This window comes from Psittacula echo (assembly GCF_963264785.1).
Source record: "Psittacula echo genome assembly, chromosome: Z".
NCBI classification, from domain to species: domain Eukaryota; kingdom Metazoa; phylum Chordata; class Aves; order Psittaciformes; family Psittacidae; genus Psittacula; species Psittacula echo.
The window spans coordinates 53,524,857-53,541,765 of NC_137742.1; the positions used below are offsets into that span (position 1 = coordinate 53,524,857).

The window sequence follows — 16,909 nt, forward strand, 5'->3', positions numbered from 1 at the left end:
CCGGGGCAAAGCTGAGTCATGCTGGAGGGAAAGGAAGAGGGGACACATCTTAGCAAGTGCATACATCTTTGCAGGTAGTGCTCAGCCAGAGCTAGAGAAGCTTTCTGCAGCACTTAGTGTGGGCCCAATTCACAGAGTCAAGGGTGGAAATACTGCTTGGGCTATCTAGGACAGTCGGCTGACAGGGAGAAATCAACAGCTGCCTTCAGTGAATCCCACAACTCTTGATGCTACTGAGCGCAGAGTGTGGCCCTGAGCACTTGTTTTGTCTGGATGGGAAAATAGCCCTTCAAGGGGCAGATATACCAACATGAGAGGAGGGACGCTTCTGTCTTCTGTGTGATCAGCTTCAGAAGATTTCTGATACAAGATCTGATTGCTCCTTTCTGTCCACTCCATGAGGGAGCCATCTCTTTGGGTTTTTTTAAGTTTATCCCAACAATAAGGACACTTTGGTAAACACCATGAGGCCTTCAGGACATGATTCTTGGTGTGTCTAATAGTGCTGATAGTGCTTTGAGAATAGAGGTTTTACTCTGGTAAGAGATGGAAATGAGAAATTCTAATATATTATCTTGTTCACCTTGTGTCTTGCTGCCTGTTCATTAACACTGAAAAGAGTTTCACTTTGGTACAGCCATCTGCACAAAGATTCATCTTTTTTTCTTCTTCCTCATTCCTTTCGTCAGACCTGAGGTTGCCTTTAAAGTTGGGACCCGTGAAGGCAAATGCGCCAAACTGTGATTAAAAGTGTGGTTCTCCCCATGGGATCTGCTTGCAGTGTTTGTACATTCAGTACTTTGCCAGGCAGGCAGATATATGTACCTTCCGTTTTATTCCATCTTAGCTCCAGTTCGGCTGTCTGTCACACATACCATTAATCTGCCATCAGCTGCTAGAAAGGACTAGACATGGAGACAGTAGCCTGATTTCCAGTTATGTACTGCTCTTAGGTGCATGCTGGTAGTTTATCCTTCCTACAGGTTTCCTGTTTACATTCAGGCTGAGGCAAATTCCCTGTAAATGAGAACCAGCATCCCAATCGATGATTCTCTTCTCTGGTGTAAATCAGGAGCCTATCTCCGTGGGTCTGGCTGATGTAGAAGGTGAGTCATATCTGTTAAATCCAGGCAGAATTAAGGTTATTGAAAGTGAAATTTTTCAAGGGCAAGGAAGCTTCATGAAACTTTGTCCTTTGAATCTGAGCTGTCACACTCCAAACACACAAATAGCATCAAGCTGTGATCTGGCAAGATGTTTGTGAATCTCAGCCCTGATCTTAATCTTTCCTGTAGCAAAGGTCTCTGTCTTGGTGAGCTGAAGCCTTGGAAGGACTGCTAAATACCAGAGGCATGACTGCCCATGTTCTAGTTAGTGCAGCAGTGCTCAGCTGAGAATGGGCTCGGTGCTCACTCCTAAGGCTCTATGGTGAATCACACAGTTAACATCTTTTAGAGGTGGGGATGAGTGACAGCTTAACTGGGACTGAGAGTAACAAAAGGACCCAGTTGCAGCAGTCATCTTAATGGTTGGTATTGATGATCTTAAAGGTCTTTTCCAACCTTGTTGATTCTATGATCTCCTCAGACTGGAGTTTCCTGACATCTCAGATTAGCTGCTGCAGATGCATTTGATGGTGAGGGAAGCTGGAGGAGAGATGCAGCACCATCATGGCTGAAAGAGAGCTGAACACATCAGGAACAGTTAAAAGAACTAAATCCTACCTACGGGTTGTTAGCCTAAGAAAATCATGACCAGACCATTGTTCATATATTCCTGTAGAAAAGCAGGCTGTGGCTAGTGTCTCCCCGCTTGGAAGGGAGATGAAATCTGTCTGGGGCAATGTCAGGAACCTCATGACTACAGCGTAGAGGCAGTTTATCTGAAGGCTGAATCCTCCTGTGCTAACACTGGATTTAATCTGGTGCAGTGATACTGTCTTCACTGATGATACTCTGGATTTGCATTTTGTGACCATAACCTTCTTCAAAGCTGGGCTTCATGAGATATGAGAAGAGGATGCAATTGGCTTGGAAAGAACCTAATTTTGGCCATGCACACTTGCCTCATTTCCTGCAGGTGTTGCAGTCCTTATGAGTGAAGTGGTGGCACAGTGCTGGCCACTGTGTCTTCCTTTTGTTGCCTTATGAGACTCCACTCCAGCAAGGTGCAGGAACAAGGCCTTTCTCATGCAAGTGTCTGCTCTGGCCCACAGGGAGCCTGCAAGGAGTCACTCCTGGGGAAATGGATCCCCGCTTTTGTTAGGCAGCATCCTGGGAAGGGCACTCTCATTAACTTCTGTGCTAAGTGCCACCTGCTCATATTGTCCTGCAAATATAAATGTCCTTTGCATCTGCTGTAGCCAGGGTACCTCATTCATGGAATCAAGGGCATCACCCAACTTCTGATGTGGGCTGACTCTAGTGGCTGTGCTGCCCCATGATGTGAACATTGGATGTAAGGGGGTCGTACCTGTTTGTGTGTCTTCTGCTAAGAGGTGGCAACTCTTTGTTGACCCGTCATGCTATAAGGGAGCCTATCCATCATGCTGAGGGACCTGGGATGGTTCTGTGGGGGGACTTGGCTAGAGCCATCTGAGCAGGGGCTGCTGATGGAGATAAGATTCCATTCCTGTGTAAAAGATCTGTTTTTTCTCAGAGGCTGGTTTCTGGCTAGGCCTTATGTCCTGGAGAAGCACTGTAATGAAGTGGCCAAATAAAGTGAAAGTTACTTGTGCGGAATTCTTCTGAAGAACCAGTCCTCCTGAATTTCCTAAATAATCTTAATTCTTGACCAGGATTGCTGGCACATGGAATTTCCTTTAGAAGTTGTGAGGTAGGGTTTTTCTCATTTTGCCATCAGTTCCCTGCACTTTAATTAAGGATTTATTTTTTTAATATATTCTTCTTTTTGATACTGTCTTTCTGCCTCCTCTCTCTCTCTTTCCTCCTTTTTTTTTTTTTTTTCTCTCCTGTAAAAGTCTTCCAGAGCAAACACTCAGTTTAAAGAGAATTACTGGCATCCTGTTTCATCCATTCCAGTCATTTCAGGTATTTAGCAGAGAGAAGGGAATGAGCATCAGGTGTCCAACACTCCACCCAGCAACCCACACTTTTTACGCAGAGGAAATCACACTAATCAGTCTGCTGCGTACACCACAATTACTCTCATCTGCAGTCTCTGCACTTGTTCCATTTCATGACTGAGGCTCTTCAGCAAGGAATTACCACCTTCCTGTTATTACTGAATGGGGATGGGAGCATGCCAGAAGGACTCCAGCAGGGCAGCGCTGACTGCTGGAGCATCCTATGGCTATAGGCAGAGAAGAGGTGGAGGAGACCAAGTGTCTCTGTGCCACTAAAGAAGCCAGGGCTCTGCTCTGTTAGGCAGCTTGCCTCCTTGTTTCTCCCCCCAAATGAAGTTTTTCCCATTAAAAATATATTTGTTGGGATAATGTTTCTGGGGCAGCCATTTCTTATCTTTTTGAAATGCATGATTTGTTACCAAAGACCCTTCCCAGCTGCTAGGAGACAACAGAGTCTAATCCAGCAGTATAAAAGTCAGGGAACACAGGATAAAATCATTAATCCTTGTCTTAAACAGTTGTTTGTGAAGGCATAGTTTCCTTTCAGTCTCCAAAGACCCACAGAGCCATAGTGACTGAAGGGAATACCCGGCTTGTCTTCCCTCCGTACTCAGTGAGGAACTTTCTGCTACAATAACCTTTGTTTCCTTTGGGTTGCATTTTTCTTGTGTGTTGTTTGTCCCGTCTAAGAGTAATAACCAGGTAAAGCAGGCCTGTGCAGAGCTGTGAATTAAAAATTAAAAGGTTATGATGGCGCATACATTGCTTCAGATCCCACGGATATCAGTGACCTTAAACACCCCTTTTGTCCTGTTGAAATGCAAATAGGTGTATTTTCTTTCTGCATTCCAGGAACCTGCTTCAGTGCATATAAAGAGAAAAGTCTGAGATTTCTGCACGTCTCTCAAGTCAAATAAGCCCAGGTATTGTGTTGAGGAAAGCAACATAAGATAGTAACAGAAGCTTAATGCTCTCTACCAACTCTCTGTCCCTGATCAGGGAAAGCAGAACTTTAGGAAAGGCTTATAAAATTTTGTGATGGTAGTGCAGGAATAAGGATTCCTCTGTGTAGTCTAGGGCTGGTACTAGGGATTGCTAATCTTGTTAGGAAGCAGGCATTTCAGGATGGGCCTGTTTCTGCTTTCATGATCTGCATTTCTGTGAATTATTTTTGCTTCTCCAAGCTTTCATCTCTCTGCTTGCCGATTTTTATTCAAAAGATCTCACCTAGCTCACCACTTTTGTGTCAGCAAGGAGTGAAACCCAAGCAGAGTCAGCCAAGAATTTCCATTGCTACTAGCTGCAATTACATGGCTCAATACCAGGCTCCTAATGAATGTCTGGGGGGTTAATTTTCATCTGTGGAGGCAAGGTCTCTGTAGTGTCTCAGCCAGGTTGATCAGGCAAGTGAATCGCTTGATGTTTAGCTCCTCCAGTCTGTCAGCTAGCCAAGGCTGTCAGTTGTCCCCTGCTTTAACTGAAACACTTAGCAGCTCCTGAGGACGAATGTCACTGTTGAGAGCTCTTGAGAGCTTCCCATTTCTTGTGCTGTCAGTGCAGAGGATACAGACTGGTAGTATCCAGGAATGATGTGTTCTGCCACTTTAAAGGATGAATTTTGGGCACTTTTTGAGCTGGGAAATCTCTAATACAATGTCACACATACATTTTGGTCCCTATGACATATTACTCCCACCTCCATGTAGGTAGAAAACAAATTCTGAAAAACATTCTTTGATCTTCCACCCACTGATCTGCTTGAAATTTAAGTTCTGTGCTGCAACTCGAGGGAAGGAGGAGTAGGAATATAATTTATACCATATTTTTAAAAATGAAAAAAAAAATAAGAAGAAGAGGAGAAAACATTACTTCCATCAGTTTTAGAATTATTGCTGTATAAATCTTTGGTACTCCTTCCTTCTGTTTATCATCACACTTTTCAAATGGCTTTGTACTGTTCTCTCTCTGACCTAGTTACACTGTTTTCTTTCAAGCAGGAGTGCTAGGTAGCCCCTTAAATGTTGGGGTTGTAGGTTTTTTTCCTTCTTTCCTGTGATGTTAGATGGAACATTTAATTTCCTTCCTAAGTCATGCTTCTTTGGGTTACGAAGTATTCGTAAGATCCTGGTACAAACACGGGGCAAACTCAAGCCACCTATTTTCTGCCCTGCTGACAGATGGGCTTTGGCAGGAGTCGTGGGGCTTAGGATGGATTTTGCCTGCTTTTCGGGCAAGACAGCTGAACGTCGCTCCGTAGGTTCATGCATTTTTGAAGAAAAGAGATGTCAGAGGTTAGTAAGCCTGTTTCCTGAAGCTGTTCCTTCTACGGTGCAACACTTGCAAGCATAGACAACACCTACGTGAAACCTGTGTAGTTCTCAGGGTGGCCTCGATTCTCTCTCCTCCTTTCCGTTCCTTTTCTTCCCCCCTCTCCTTTGTGTTGTTATTGTCTTTGCTGTCAGAATCAGAAGGAAGCATTGAAGGGTGTTTGGTTTTTTATGCTCATCTCTGGGGGAGTGCTGGGTGGTTGAGGGTTTTATTTCAGTGTTGCTGACTCTATAAGCGTGCCCACTGCAGGGACAGAGGAAGGGGTTGTTTGCAGCTGATCTGAGTGAACTGGGAGGCTTTGTACCAGCGCTTGGTTCACCTCCTGTGGATTTCTGTCATAACCGTGCATATTTTTAGGGGCTTTGGTGTTTTTATTGATTTGTTTGAGGTGCTGCTGTAGCTGTAGGTACGTTTGGCAGCTTTAACTTAAAGAACTTGGTGGTTTCTCTTTTTAGGAAAACTATTCTCTACTGTACAGGTCGCTTAATTTCTGTCAGCTCTGTTGACAGTAGAGAATAGTTTTCCTAAAAAGAGAAATTCAAGAGGAGAAACTTTTTCCCTTGGAGACTGTAGTGCTTTGCCAGGAAACACAACAGCTAGTCTGTGACACAGAGCTGTTTTCAGGTATGCTGCAAGGAAAGAAAAATGAGTAATGACATCTCTTCATTTGAAATGCTAATCAGGATTAAGGGGGCAAAATTCTTTGCATCCCTGTTATTTATCAAAGAGCTTGTTTTCATTAAACCTGTGGTCTCCCACCACTCTCAGCTGGTTATTTATCTTAGGAATGGTTTCTTTTGGCTCAAGATGAAGCAAGATTCCAGAGAGGTACAGTGATACCAAGATTGATTTGGTCTTCCACTAGCCAATATAGTTTTGTTACTCTGCTTGCTTTTAGGGGCTTAGTAATGTGAAAAGTCAGTAATAAAGAGTTGTATTTATGATCACAAGCCAGCTGGTTGTGGATGTGCTTTTAGCTTGCTTCTCAATTAAGGTAGAACATATAGGCTTCAGTTGCCCTCATGAGGACATAGGAGCAATGCCTGTGTTTTCCTGGTGCTATGAGTTGAGGTGGTCTAAGAGCACATGCTTATGCAGCTACAGTAGCCTAGTTGACATGGAATAGCTTTCTGGACTGTAGTAATTTGACTGCTTCCATTGTAAGGATTACTTTCCGTGTTGTAAGAGAAATCAGAGTCATCCCCAGGGATTTCTTTGGAGCCTATAGCACAGGTATATGTACTACAATATAAACCATAAGAAAATGAGTGATTCTTTCTCAAGGACATCACAGATGTTTTTTGTTGGCAAATTCAGATTAGGATAAATCCCGGGATCTCCATAAATGCCTGGTAATAATGCAGTGTGGTTGGTCGAGCAGCTAGGTGGGGTTAACCATTTTGAAATCTTAAGTCAATATCGTTTTCCCAGCATACCTGCTCTTACCCTGTTAGGATTCCTTTTGACCTGGTTGCTTATGCATGTAGAAGTGAAGGGATTGCTCTAGTATTTCTGCTGTTTATGGGGATGGCAGTTGGAGGCATTTAGATTTAATCTTGATTGTCAGCTCCCCCTAGTCAGCAGACCACAGAAATCATTATCTTAATATCAGAGGAATGTCAGTTCAATAATGTTACTGTTGATCGGTTGTTAAGCTCTAGTTCTGTAGCCATGGTGTATGAGTAGCTTATTCAGCAGAATTCATCTTCCCCTCCCTGTCCCTTTTGGAGAGAAGAAGGAATCAACAGTGAAGGAAGGAGGAAAGCAATCTTATGAAAGATTTAATGTTGTTTATTTAACAAACAGTATTTAATACCAGCATTAAAATGCTGCTTTTCTGTGCTGCACAAATACGTTACTGGCTCTTGAGAGTATATTTTACGTAATTGATGTGTGCGTGTTTATGCATTTTGTTGGCTTTTGTTGTTTTGTTTTTTTTTGTCACTGGGATCAGGCATAAATGATGCTAATGGATGCTTGCGGCTTTGTGTGAGGACATTGGAGTTCTTTAGACACAATAGTGCAGTCCTTGGGCTTGGTCCCTGAAAGCCAGTACTGAATTTCTCTTTGAATTCCATAGCTTTTCTTCTTCTGTTGTTGATTTGCTAAATGACTTTGGAGGACGAAGAAACGGCTGAGTATGTTTGGCTTTCCAGGGAAACTTACAGGAGGAAGAAGTGGGAAGGAGTTTATTGCACACTAAATTGGAACGGCTGCCTGTTTCTTCTATGGGCGATGTAGTCTGCCATAGTGCCTATGACAGGTAAAAAGCTTTTGGGTGACTTTGAAAAGGTGAGATGGAAGGAATAGTAGACACTCTGGTTTTCCTCCTCACCTACATCTGTTTTGACCCGAAGTTTCAAATTCTTCTACTGGTTTGTGGTTTGTTCTTAGAGGTGCTGGTAGGGAAGGTCCATATACAGGGTCTCCATTCTTTTGGTCACCCCAGTGATGTCACTGGACTGTTCAGACTAAATACTGACTGAATACCTGCATTCTGCCCCTTTCCTACCACCTCTTTTGCTGGCCTCTGATCCAGGGGAAGATCATATCTTCTTGACACATCTGGAGGCTCTCCTGGGTGTGGACAGTTTTGATTTTTCTGGTATTGCAGAGTAGTTACAGCCCTTCTATAAAAAAAAAATGCCTTCTATCCCTCTATTTATGTTAACAACCCACTTCTCCCTCAGAAATCCCTGTTGCTCAGTTACAGACAGAAATCAATCCTGTGTGCATGCTGATTTCTAAAATGGTGGGACTTCTCTAACATTGAAGAATGGTCTCTCTCCACAAGATGATAGTCACTATATATGCAGGCTACTGACTCTGTCAGGAGTACAAGGTGTATCATCACTTGCAGAGGAAAATCAGGGGCACTGAGGAAATCTGGGCTGAATCCCTTGGCTGAAGACATTTAAGGCTTCAAAAGCATGATCTCAGGAGGCTCTCTCTTGAGGAGAGTGTGAGCTGAAAAGAGTTTTGAATATACCACTGGAAAAATAAAAAATAAAATTGGACAAGATGCAGCTTGTCACCCAGAGTGTTTTGGACTGCTGCTTGGTTACAGCTGAACCAGACCTGTTCCCTTATGAATTAAGGTTCCTGTCCTGCCTGAGGATCTGCTAGCCTCAGTTCGGAAGATGCTAAGTAGAAAACTGCTCCACTCAGTCAGCAGCGATAGCGCTGAGCTGCGGGCAACAGAAGTGTTGCCGTGATTCAGTCTAGCTTGAGTTTAATAATGAAATTGCTCTGAGTAATTCACGTTGACCTAGGTCCGTGCGTGATATTTAAGGAATATAATTATTTCAGATGTTGAGTGTGCTTGGGGGGGTGGCCTTATAAATCCAAGAACAAGAATAATCAGCTAGGCAGGGAGCTGTGAGGATAGGGAGTGATTTGTGGCCATTTATGTAGCACCTGTCGGGACCTGCTGCTTAGCTCATCTGGAGCTGTTTTCAGTGAAAATTTCCTCTAAGAAGAGGTTTTATTTGAAAAGCTTTTCTACTAACAGAGAATAATTTCAGACAGGTTAAGTAACATGAAACATTTTCTGGAAAGTGGCACAAGTAACTTAAAGCATGTAATTGCTTGTTGCCTGAGAAAAAGGGTCCTCTGATCCTTCAGATACCCCTTACCAATGACAGGTTTGTGTAAAAAAGCTGGAGCACATCTGGAATTTAATCATAATGTGTGAGATAGGGGTGGGTTTGCTAGACCTGACTGTCATGAAAGTGAAAATGAGCTTTTCTTTTTTGCCAAGTGGGAAGACGCCTGGACTTCAAGCAGGACAGAGGCAGGATCAGTGGGGAATCACAAGTTTCTCACACCAGGGACAGTTTTCATATTGATATTTAGGTTCCTTGTTCACTGTTGCACTTAACCATTGTCCTTCAGCATGGCCCACACCTATTGCAATCTATGGAAAGGATTTGCACCCGTAGCATCCTTGGGAGTAACATGAGCAAAGGGTGATTGCTGACTAAAGGGCTGCTGCATCCTGGGGATGCAGCAGGTTTTTTTATGAGCAGAAATGCAGTTAGGACCATAATATGGCTGTCTAGCCACTTGCCCACTAAGGATGTAAATCCTTGATTTCAAGAGGCTGAGAAGATATAACCAGGGGAAAAGCCCACTCAATTCATCTGCTTCTTACCTATTCCTGGGTGCTGTTGTGCCCAGAGCGAGCAGACTCTTGCTCTGCATTAGCATGGCTTGGCTGGCACTGGATGGGACTCGGGTGTGAGTCAGCCCTGTCACCCACCTTTTGTCTGCCAAATGTGCTTCAGTGTGGGATGTTTGTGGCATGCCAGGACAGTGACCCCTTGCCCTGGCTGCGTGCGCAGACTTGCAGCTCCCTGTACATTGTGGTGGGGTAGGATGAGAGGCTCTGGTGTCCTCCCAGACTAGTCTACTGGGTTAATGGCACAGAATCACAGAATCATTAGAGTTGGAACGGACTTCTGGAGATCATCCAGTCCAAACCCCTGCCAAGGCAGGGCCACCAAGAGCAGGTTGCACAGGAACATGTCCAGGCAGGTTTTGAATGTCTCCAGAGAGGGAGGCTCCATGACCCCCCTGGGCAGCCTGTTCCAGTGCTCTGACATCTTCAACGTAAAGAAACTCTTCTTCATGTTGAGGTGAAACTTCAACATTGAGGTGAAACTTCAGGCCATTGCTCTTTGTCCTGTCGTTGGGCACCACTGGAAAGAGTCTGGCACCGTCCTCCTGGTACCCATCTTTGAAATATTTTATACATTAATGAGATCCCCTCTCAGTCTTTTCTTCACTAGACTAAACAGGCTCAACTCCTGCAATTGCTCCTCAGAAGAGATGCTCCAGTCCCCCTAATCATCTTTGTAGCCCTCTGCTGTACCCTCTTCAGTAGCTCCTTGTCTTTCTTGTACTGAGGAGCCCAACACTGGACACAGTACTCCAGATGTGACCTCAGTAAAATTGAGTAAAGGGGAGGATCACCTCTCTCGACCTGGTAGCCACACTCCTCCTGATGCACCACAGGATACTTATTGTCACTCCTGGCCACAAGGACACACTGCCGGCTCATAGTCAACTTAGGCTCGGGGCAGATTGCTGAACCTGGTGCTAGCCTGCTGTGAGTTCCATCTCCTTGCACTCCCTCTGCGCGAGTTGTTTGCCTTTTCTGAGTTCAGAGTGATACCAACATCACACACTTCTGCCTCGTTCTGCCCCGGTGTGCGGCAGCTGCCACAACCCCATGCGGAGCAGAGCAGAGATCTCTCTCGCTCTCATCGGATGAGGTTGCCATGGCAATGCACAGTCTGCTGTGCTCTGGGTCTCCAGGAGCCAGAAATTATGGTGCTTTTGCAACATTGGGGTAAACACCTCTCTTCTCCCTTACAGAGCGCACCCACCCTGTCAAGAGCACTGGCTGCTATTGGCATTGGCCTCCTCACCCCTTGCATGGGGACGAGTGGCTCCAGGTGTGCTTGACGCAAGGTGTGCATGGGCCATGGCAGTGACCCTCCCATCGTTGTGTGGCATGGGTTTCCTGCAGTGGAGGAAGAGGGTGCTGCTTGGAAGCTCGGCAGAGTCTGCTGCTGAAGCATGCGGTTTGCTCAGGGAGCTACAGCTCTCTGGATGCTGAGGGAGGAGATGGGCTCCCAGCTGCTTGCTCACAGCTCTGCCATTGGTTTCCACTGATCACCTTGGGAAACTCAACTGTTTTCTCCTAAGCCCCTTGAACAGCATGAGAGTGATCTCGCTGTCCCTTATCCCTGGGGAAGGCACCCTAAGGACTCTGGCTAATGAGTGCATATGCTTAGAGTTGTGGAGGTTTGCTGGGTCATCTCTCTGGGGCTTGCCAAAACTTTGTTACGGTGCTGTGTGTTTTCATTTGATTCTTCAGTGCGCTGGGAATCCATCCATATTTCTCACATTCAGAAGCCTGTAGCTGGCAGGTGATTGAAGACTCTTTTTACAGTGTCCTTTGTTATTGCAGGCAGTAATGAGCATGGCAGGCTGATGCAGGCAGGGAAGTGTGGCCGTGTGAACTGAAAATGAATCTCTTGCTTGATCTGCTGGCATTTGTTCCAGCATCTTTCTCTCCACCTCTCTCTCTGTCGCTGTTGGTGTGTGTATGAAGGGGGAGTTGATGCTGCTGGAGAGGGGAGTGGAGCAGGGGAGGAGTTTCTGTCAGCCTCTTCTTTTTCTTTTTCTCTCTCCCCCCTCTCTCTCCCCCTCAACCATCCAGTGACGTGAGCAATGCCTGGAACAATCAGGCTGGCTCCAAAGAGTGTGCCTGAAGATGCTGGAGGAAACAGCCTAGTGCGTTTTAAGCAAACACTGATTGCTTGAGCCTGGGCTCTCCAGACGTAACCTTTTCCAGTTCCTCTGCAGGGGATTGGGAAGTGCCATTAGCGTTTCTTCTTCCCATCCCATAAACTCACTTTTGGAAATGATTGGAGTTAACAGTGTTCAGAGCACCAGCAAAGTCCGGGTGAGAGCCACAGGTTCGGTGAAATACTCCCGAGAAGAATCTCTCTGGCGGCAGTCCCATCGGTCAAAGTCTATGAAAATCTCCAACTCCTCTGAGTTTTCTACTAAAGAAAGCAAGGTAAATACCTAAATATTCAGTGTTTCCGTTGGCTGGGAGTGGAGGTGGCGGTGTTGAAAAGGTTACGCTCTGCAAGAATTAAGGGCTCTGAATGATCTGCAGTGATCACAGAATTGCTGTCAGGTCAGAGAAAAAATCTCTGGGTTTGAGGGGAGACTTGAAGGTGAAAAAGGTCTGATGTGTGATAATGATCAGTTCTGGAGGAATGCTCTGTCGCTGAGCTTGGTGCAATAGTAAAGAGTGAAAACTTGCTAGGGAGAATACTAATCGGAGCTCTGCTCTCGGGAAAGCTGCCGGAGTTGGCAGGTGATGTCCTTGAGATAATCTGTTTAATGGGGATGTTCTTCTGTAGAGAAATAGTTTTTGCTCCTTCTCTACAGCTCTGTGGTTCAGTAGGTGTGGGTGCTAGGTAAAAATATCATCTCTCTTGCATGCATGATTAAATATTGCCATCAAGTGTTTATTAAGAAGGCATCACTTTTGTGTTTATAGGAATACATTAGTATATTGTAGTGGTTGGTAGCACAGGCTGTGCCCAGCTGCTACGGTGGCTGTGTGCAGCATCTCCTTGCCCATCCCTAGAAAAGCAACCCCCACTCCATGCAGTATCTCTTCTTTCCTCATTCCTCACTCTCGCTCAATAACTGAGAGGCACCCGGGAACCTCTGGCACGAGCTTTAATAGCTGTCTGCCTCCCAAAGGTGCTCCGTATCTCCAAGGGCTGGATGAACTTTATGCAGTGACTGAATATGCCTCTAATTTCATTCCTGCTGCAAATTGATTCTGCATTGGGAATAGAAGGTATATTTCCACCATTTGCAAAGGTGTGTTGAATGAGGCTGAAATATTTCAGAGCATCAGCCAAAGGCATTTAACCATGTCTTGTGTCCGTGTGTATGCAAAGAGGCAAACGCATGCATGGATATTCCTGTACTGTCCCTTTCCTAAATCTCCTATCTGTTTTGAGGGAAACCTCCTCTGCTACAGTGAAAAGAACCCAATTCTGCACAGTAGTTCCTAGCAGATCAGTCTCTGCTGGCTTACAGGTTGTATGGTTATTTCAGAGCCTCAGCTGCAAAGCTGTAATCACAGAGTGATGCATATAAAATAAATGAAGTATGCTATTCAGTCCAATTTCAGGAACCTCTTTTTTGAGGGTCTTATTGACTAAGACAAGTCAATACTTATTGACTAAGTATTGACTTGTATTTCCTATACACTAAGAAATAGTGTAGTGCTAAGGCTGTGGGGGAGAAATAGCATGGCCATCATTCTCAGGCTGTTGCTGATGCAGTATCTGCTACTTCAGCAAATGCCAAAGTAAAGGCTGCATCTTGCAGATGCTCTGGGACCTCGCTCTTGTGATCACTTTCACACTAGGCATGGAAGTAACGGCATGGTCTTCAGTGGGATGATTTATGTACAAAAAATCTTTGCGTGTGGTGGAAATTTGAGTCTTTTGACATTGGGTGAATCACATAATCTCTGTACCTCTGTTCTCTCTCCCAGGCTTTGTGTCCACTGTCTATGCATGGTATAATGTCCCCAGGGTAGGGATGGTGTCTAACACAGTTAGTTAGCTACTGCAGTAATGAATGCTTTATGTTCATTCATCTGTGGGATTTGTATTTCTGCCTCCTGAGTGCTGTGTGAGATACCCACTTCTCCTGCCTAGCTCCGTAAGTTGGGAAGCATTCTGCAGCTTTGGGTTTTAGTGCTGTTTCCTTATTTCATACAGAAGTATTTGTATCTGTGTAGCATCTAAGACCTGTAGAAGCTGTGTTACGGAGGGCTGAGAAGATTCCCGCATGCCCATCAGTGATGCCTGCCCAACTGACAAGATGACAAGCAGCTCTGCCACTGATTGGTCTTGTGATTTTGGGCAGTCCTATTCTTTCCATATGTCTGTTCCCCCTTGTGTTCTTTGTCTGTCCATCTATTTTGCTAAGATGTCACTGATTTAGAGAACTGATATTTGAGCTTTAGCTCTTCTGTACTGATGTGTTGGTGGAAAAGACATGGAAGTTGCCAATGTGCAGCATGGAAAAGAAGGTGGTTTTGTAGTGTAAGTCTGTGTATCTGTGCTTTTACATCACCTCTCATGGGATTTTTTTAGTTCTAGGCTGGGCTTTCTGGGCAGTGGCACCGTGTAGATCCCCCAGTCTAAAGCAGGGAGTGATTTGTAGACTTGCCCTCTTCCATATTTTGTCAGTGCATTTTCCACTTTGTGTCTGGACTGCCTTGTATTTTATCTGCTCCCCATAAGAAGTAATTACAATGCTCAAGACCTGTTTCTGTGACTGGTTCGGCTGACTAAGGACAGGAGATAGATTTAACCCATTTGTGCCTCAGAAACATACTCATCTGATACTTTGCATTTATGTGACTCAGCCTATTTTGCTGAGCTAGACAGTATTAAATACTATCATGCTCTAGACAGTGTGAGCAAAGCACCAACATGGTGCCTGCATATGAGGTCTGCCTGCTGCCAGCGCCAAAGAAGCTAGGTAGCCCAGGGACCTATCATCTGCTTGAAAAACATCAGGTAGTGCTTCTGTGCACACATATATACGTACACACATGCACCTATGTATACAGGCTCTGCGACCTGATGCATCCCAGGAGTATATTATCGGTAGGTACCACAGCCTCAAGCCAGCAGGAGAACCTGTGAAAAGGATGCTGTGAATTGATGTACGGTTGTTCTCTGGTTGCATGCAAGGTGAGTCAGAGGACCTTAGGATTGTCTGTGTGACCCAGTGTGCTCGGCAGTCTCTCCCCTGGACTCTCGCCCCTGGACAGACTGTTTTTCCGCAGCCATGGTCAGAATTGCAGAGTGCCTCTGCCTGTCCTGCCTGCAAATGCATGGGGCCAATAAAACAGTTTCTGAAACAGGCTGTGTAGGTGCTCCGCTATTGAGAAACACTTCTCTAGGCTTTCCTCTGTTCACCCATAATAATGCAGCATGCTGCCTTTACCAGTGACACTGATGAAACACTCCAGCAGGTACAGAACAAATCTTTTCTAGCAGCCCCCATGTATCAATTTTACAGAGGACGCATTTCTTCTGTAGCATTAATTTCTTGGCTCTCAGGAGCCCCAGCTAACCATCCTTTTCTCTTTTATGATGATATATCTGGCACAATCTTTCCTTCCTTTTTTTTTTTTTTCTCCCCCTCCTCCTCCTTCTCCATACAAACCAGATTTTTAACAGAGGAGTTTCTCTTAGAAATGTTCTCCTCCAGTTGGTGACGCACTTGAAATTCCCTGGGTGAAATGATCTCCTTTCCTTCCCCCTAAAACATTCCTATCAACCCTATCTCCACCCACACCAAAACAACATTCATCAGTTCCATATGCTGCTGAACAGCTCTGTGCTGTTTTATGAATAATGTATGCTGGCTTGTTAGAAGAACGTTTGTTGTACAAACCAGTGGAATTTGAAATTGAGAGTGATATCGGCAGACATGCCGTGCTGTGCACTAACCCATGGGCTTCTCAGGGTACTACTCCAGCATCCTTGCTGCATCGTCGTCAGAAGGGAGAAGATGCACAAGACACTGGGATATGTGGGCTTTGAGCCTGGCAAGGAGGTACAGGCACTCAGTGATCAGAGCCTTTATCCTTGCCTCACCAGGTGTTACAGATCTATGCATGAGGACAGGAGAATATTTCGAGATCGGTATTTTGAGGGAGGGTGGCAAACGGGAGATGGTGAAGTAGTGTAGATCTGCAACAGTTCCTGGAGAAGGTCAGCCTTCAGGTAATCACTGAAACACCAAACCGGGAGTGGTATATAGTGATGTGTCGCACCTCATCCAAACCTGGCAGAAGGCAGTGATAGAGAGATACACCCTTGTACAAAGGACAGACACATTAACACCTATCAGGTCTGCATACAGACACCTGTGGTGTCTGGTATCTGTTGCTTTTGTAACCAGTTTTATTTTTATAGAGTTCTGCTACTTCTGTTATTTTTTCTCCCCCCAATAAACCATGTATGGTGAGAGCCAGGTGTGGTACCTCGCTGATGGTTGTGATCCCAGCACAGAGCCAATGGACTGGTGTGAGAAACTGGGAGAGATGCTGAACTTCTGACTGAGCATTTATGACAGCAAAGACTGAGCACATCTTTGCACAGGGCTGTGAGTGGGGCTTCCTTGGCTGGGATGAACTGTGCCATTACCAGCTGGAGGGAAAGAAGAAATGTCCCCAGGCAAGGCTTCTTCTCACAGTGGCTGCAGGGGATGGTGGCTTAGGTCAGAAAGCAGAAGAGCATCCCTGTCCCAGCGGCAGCAAAAGCCACTCAGGGTATCACCTGTAATGGTCAGATGGCCATTCCCCCAACAACAACTTAACAGGGGAGATGTAGGTTAGATATAAGGAAGCAATTCTTTACTGTGAGAGTAGTGAGGCACTGGAACAGGCTGCCCAAGGACGCTGTGGATGTCCCATCCCTGGCAATGTTCAAGGCCAGGTAGGACAGGGCTTTGAGCAACCTGGTCAAGTGTGAGGTCTCCCTGGCCATGGCAGGGGGGCTGGAACTAGATGAGGTTTAAGATCCCTTCCAACCCAAACTGTCCTATGATTCTATGAAACCAGGATAGAACTGGGTGTGAGCAGAAAGCCTGGGAAACACAAGCTGGAGAAGACAGTCTGGGTCATCCCTGCTGGCTCTCTGAACTTGGTTTTGGTTTTGCCAATTTATCTACTCACACTCAGGCATTTCTGGCTCCTATTTTGTGCCCAAAACAGATGTAAGAAATACCTGTGGTGTACTCCTTCCTCTCTTGGCAGGCTTTTCTGGGTGGGCTAGTGTGTACGTGTGTACAGAAAGTCAGTAGTATGCTTCAAGAGCCAGCTCTGTGATTTACTGAGATGCGTACCTGGGTAATTCATTGTGG

The 16,909-nt window shown here is 45.3% G+C and overlaps 1 protein-coding gene across 10 annotated transcripts in view; it reads left to right on the plus strand.

Moving 5' to 3' along the window:
• The window catches only part of LOC308231298 (PH and SEC7 domain-containing protein 3-like), a 109,997-nt gene that overhangs the window by 54,808 nt on the left and 38,280 nt on the right, over nucleotides 1–16,909 (plus strand). Inside the window, exon 10 of one of the 10 annotated variants that reach the window (XM_080636512.1) lies at nucleotides 3,938–4,008. The exons of the other annotated variants lie outside the window; for them this stretch is intronic. Coding sequence (XP_080492638.1) covers nucleotides 3,938–3,973 — 36 coding nt within the window. The 3' untranslated portion in view covers nucleotides 3,974–4,008. The remainder of the gene's footprint in view (nucleotides 1–3,937; nucleotides 4,009–16,909) is intronic. 10 annotated transcript variants of the gene reach the window in all.